At 59.5% G+C, this 4,255-nt stretch overlaps 1 protein-coding gene across 1 annotated transcript; it reads left to right on the plus strand.

The window, feature by feature from the left end:
* The first annotated feature begins 1,654 nt into the window (after window positions 1-1,654).
* RPS28 (ribosomal protein S28) lies at window positions 1,655-2,237 on the plus strand. Its single transcript, XM_088147381.1, has 3 exons — window positions 1,655-1,811; window positions 1,916-2,041; window positions 2,132-2,237. Exons 1-2 carry the CDS (start codon window positions 1,725-1,727, stop codon window positions 2,036-2,038), a joined length of 210 nt encoding a protein of 69 aa, XP_088003507.1. The 5' UTR covers window positions 1,655-1,724; the 3' UTR covers window positions 2,039-2,041; window positions 2,132-2,237.
* Window positions 2,238-4,255: the final 2,018 nt, after the last annotated feature.

Consider the following 4,255-nt stretch of genomic DNA (forward strand, 5'->3'; position numbering starts at 1 on the left):
CCAGCACCGTATTTCAGGGTAGCGAATCCCACAGCTGGACTGATTATCTCCTTTTCTCTGTCCTGATTCTTCCAGGAGTCCGTTTCATCGGGCGACCTCCGGTTCTGGTTTTCGGGAAGGGGAGAAGAGCTGCTCCTCATCGCTTTATCCGCACCGTGCGCACTGTTGTCCACCTCCATCCCGTCCCCTTGTTCGCCTCCTCTCGAGACTAAAAAGCCCCCCGTGTTGCAGCCGTTCCTGACGGGGAGGCTGCTCCAGCCCTGGAGCCTCTCGGGGACCCTCCCCGGCTCCACTCTCCTTTGGGCGGTGCACGTGCTTGTCTGCCCCCCTGCCGAACCACCAGTCCAACATGCCTTTGATTGTGATCTCCCCTGTCACCTTCAGCAACCAATCTGTGGCTCTGTGTTCGTGCAAAACCTTTCCTCAGGCTTATTCACTTTATCATAGGAATCCACAACCGTTCATTTCTCCATGGCCTCTGGAAGAGCAAACATCTGGCCTGCACGTCTCCTGCCTGGTGTAAAGTTGCAGGGCACCTCCCAAATTTTGCTCATTGTCACTTCTTGCACCCTTTCGATCGTTATTTGGCCTAACTTTCCCTTTCTGGGCACCCTTAACAAATGGCCCTCTCTCTCGTTACCTTGCCTTTTGCACAGCAGAGCAACAGCAGCGTCCTTCCCCTGGATGGGCAGGGATGCGGTCTTCCGGCATGTGTCAAGCCAGTTGCACAGCCCCTTCGTGAGCAGGCTGCATCCAGGGTTTAATGTTTCTGCGGTGACTTCATCTGCGCCTACAGCCTTGGCAATTTTCAGCATTCCGCAGCCCTGACTTCGCCTGGACGGCGTTTTCCTGGCCAAGCGTGTTTCTAGCCTTCCTTCAGTTCAGATGCGTCAGCCTCCTTCCCTGTATGGAAAAGAGGTGGAAGAGGAAAACAGTGGAAACTCTTCCCGGGGCCTTGGGAGCAAGAATTGGCTGCTCTCGCTGTCTGGCAGCTCTGCGTCCTTCTTTGCTTTACGCTTTTTCTCGATGTTACATTTTTGTGTTGTGAGCAGAGGGCCCCGGAGGCAGCTCCCGGAGGGGCCGAGAAATACCATTCAGCGAAAGAGAAAGAAAACTCTCCCCGCGTTCTCTGGCTTCAGTTTCATCCCAAACCACGCACCGCTTTTATTCTGATGCAATTGCTTGCAAGGAAGCCACCCAGAGTTCATTGCAATAAATGTAACACATGTAAATAAATCAATAAATGTAATAAATGGAGGAAATGTAAATGTTCATTCATTTATGTCCCTTTCAAGGAAGCTGCCCAGAGTTCATTGTAATAAATGTAAGGCCGTGGGGTGGCTGTAATAATAATTAAATTAAATTAAATTAAATTAAATTAAATTAAATTAAATTAAATTAAATTAAATTAAATTAAATTAAATTAAATAATCGAGGCCGTGGGACAAGCCAGGCGTTCCCGGGCGGGCCCCGTCTCTCTGCCGCCCCCTGCGGCCGTGCGCGGCAGGGCAGTCCGGAGCCGGGAGCGGGCGGGGCCGGGGGAGCGAGGCGAAGGGAGCGCCGCCTGCAAGGGAGGTCTCCCGCGCGGGGCCTGCCGGGAGGGAGGTCCGCCCGGCTGGGGACGCGAAGGCCGGCCTCTCGCGAGGGCGCCCGCCGAGCCTATATAAAGGCGCGGCCAGGGCGCGGGGATCTTCCTCTTCCGCTTCCGCCCCACCGCCGGAGCCATGGACACCAGCCGCGTGCAGCCCATCAAGCTGGCCCGAGTGACCAAAGTGCTGGGCCGGACCGGCTCGCAGGGACAGTGCACGCAGGTGGGCGCCGCGGCGGGGGGCGCGGGCCGGGGGGGCGCGGGCGGGCGGGCGAGCCTCCAGCCGCCGCGGCAGTCGGGCCGGCCGCCTGACGCCTCTCCCCGCAGGTGCGCGTGGAGTTCATGGACGACACCAGCCGCTCCATCATCCGCAACGTGAAGGGCCCCGTCCGCGAGGGAGACGTCCTGACGCTGCTGGAGTCGGAGCGCGAGGCCCGCCGGCTGCGCTGAGCGGTGAGCGGGGCCGGGCCGGGCCGGGGGCGAGGGGGCCGGCCGAGGAGGGGAGGCCCGGCCCGGCCCGCCCTGACCGCCTCTTCCCCGCAGGGCGACGGAGGCCGCTGCCCGCCGGAGCCGAAGCTTCCCGCCTGCCCGCCCGGAGAGCGACGAGCCGCCGGATGAGCTAAATAAAGGTTTCGGGTCTGCGCCCGGCGCCGCGTGTCTCGCTCTCTGACTCGGCCGGGGGCGGGCGGGCTCCCTCCTCTGGCGGCCCGGCTGGCCGGAGCCTTCCGCGGCCGAGGGGCGGGGCGGCGGCGGCGGCGGCGGCGGCGCTCCGGAGACCCGCGGGAGGCCGGATCCCTCCTCCGGGGGCGCCCGGTCGCCAGCCGCCCTTCCTGATGCGCCGCTTCCAGGGTCTGCGGCGGCGGCGGCGGCGGCGGCGCTGCTCTGCTCTGCTCTGCTCTGCTGCTGGGCCGCCGGCGCCGCTCCCCCCCCGGCCCTCCGCGCGTCTGCGGGAGCGGCGGCCGCCGCGGGGGAAGCGGCGCCGAAAGGGCCGAGCGAGCGCCGCGTCGGGGCCTTTGCGGACTGGCCCTTGCGCGTCCGCCGGGCCGAGGCGGAGAGAGGAGTCCCCGGGCCCGGAGGCCTGTCCTGAAGCTCGGGGGGGGGGTGTCTCTCCCTCCGGGAGGGGCTCGCAAGGTCGACGCTCGCCCTGTGAGGTAGTCCAGACGAGACGCGCAGCCAGGAACACCGGCTCCGTCTTTTTTGTGAGGTTGCACCAACAGAATCTTGCAAGCCTGGAAGTGCCCCCTCCCCCTCCCCCTCCCCCTCCCCCTCCCTTTTACTCTCCCAAAAACGAGAGAGGGTCCTTTCCGGGGTTCTTCTGCCATTCCTTCTCCTTCGGGCTCAAACTTGGTTGTCCAGGCTGCAGCTCTTCCTCCTGACTCCCGGGGTCACTCCCACCTGCCGTTACCAGCAGGGAGGCCTTGTCCGTGCGCTGTGCTGCCGAGACGGCATCGGTGCTGTTCTGCCCCCCCCATTCCCAGAAAGATTCCCAGGAGGGTAATAGCGGATGGGGGACTTGAGGGCGGACTGAAAGAACTCGGCATCTTCAGTCTGGAGAAAAGGACTCAGAGAAGACACGATAGTCGGGGCCCATAAGAGGAAGCCACGGGAAAGGCGCTCAGGAACTCTTCCACGACCACAGGGAGTAGGACCAGAAATAATGGGTAAATTGCAGTTACCTGAGCTTCATTCAACCATGAGGAAAAACTTGCTGGGGGTAAAATGTGTTCAGTAGAAGAGCCTCCTCCAGGGTTGCGGGTCTTCATCTCTACCTCTCAAGGGTGGCTTAAGTGGCTCAGTGCAGAGGGTTAGCCCCCTGTTCGGCTGTGGAGCTACTGCCAAAAAAGGGCAGGACCACTTGAGCCCCAGCTGCATCTAGATTTCTAAGCTTGACACAATTACGTGTCCCTTGGCTTGGCGAGGCATTTCGCTGGCAACTTTCAAAGTTTCCCCTTTTGAAAGCTGTGGCATTTCCTGGCAACAAGGGCAGGGTCTGTTGACTGGTTGGTCTACAGCAGCAAAAAATCATTTGGTAGTGCCTTTTCCCACTGACAGATTTTATTGAAAGGCATACATTCACAAAAACTTCCACCTTTTAATGAAATGTGTTAGTCAGGAAGGGTGCTACTCGATCGCTCCTGATTTTTGGCACATCCCGGCAGTGCTGACTTGACTTGGGCTGTCAGCACATTTGGAAGGTGCCAGTTTGGGAAGGTATGGGCTGCTCTTTGTACCAGCTTCATGTACTTGGGTACCAACAAATCTTTACAAGTGTGTGTCTCCCTCTGTGGGTCTCTCTCTGTTGGAACAGCTGGGGGGCACAGGTAGATGGTGCCCTAAGAAAACGGTAAAAGAATGTCAAGGCACCCTCTGACATCTGACCTGTCGCAAAGTCTCCATTTGAAATGGCAGAATCACGTGAAGGCTGGCTTGCAACGGCCCCTGTGCCACCTCTTCTAAAAAATTACCCGTGGCACAAGTTCGACTTTCACCACACTCCAGCCTGGTTCGTTTGGAAATTGCCACAATGAGCACTTCTCTTGTGTCTCCTGCTCTTCACTTTGAGTGCTAAGGGTGAGGATGGAGTCATCTTTAAAAATAAGGCCCAGAGCACCCACGGGAGGCCGCCTAATTTACGGAAAGCGGCCTGCGATGGGTTGTCTGAGATGC

The sequence above is a fragment of the Python bivittatus genome, unplaced genomic scaffold (genome assembly GCF_059951505.1).
Source record: "Python bivittatus isolate LINGU-HERP-01145 unplaced genomic scaffold, Pbiv_v1 ctg000500_np1212, whole genome shotgun sequence".
In the NCBI taxonomy this organism is placed as follows: Eukaryota; Metazoa; Chordata; class Lepidosauria; order Squamata; family Pythonidae; genus Python; species Python bivittatus.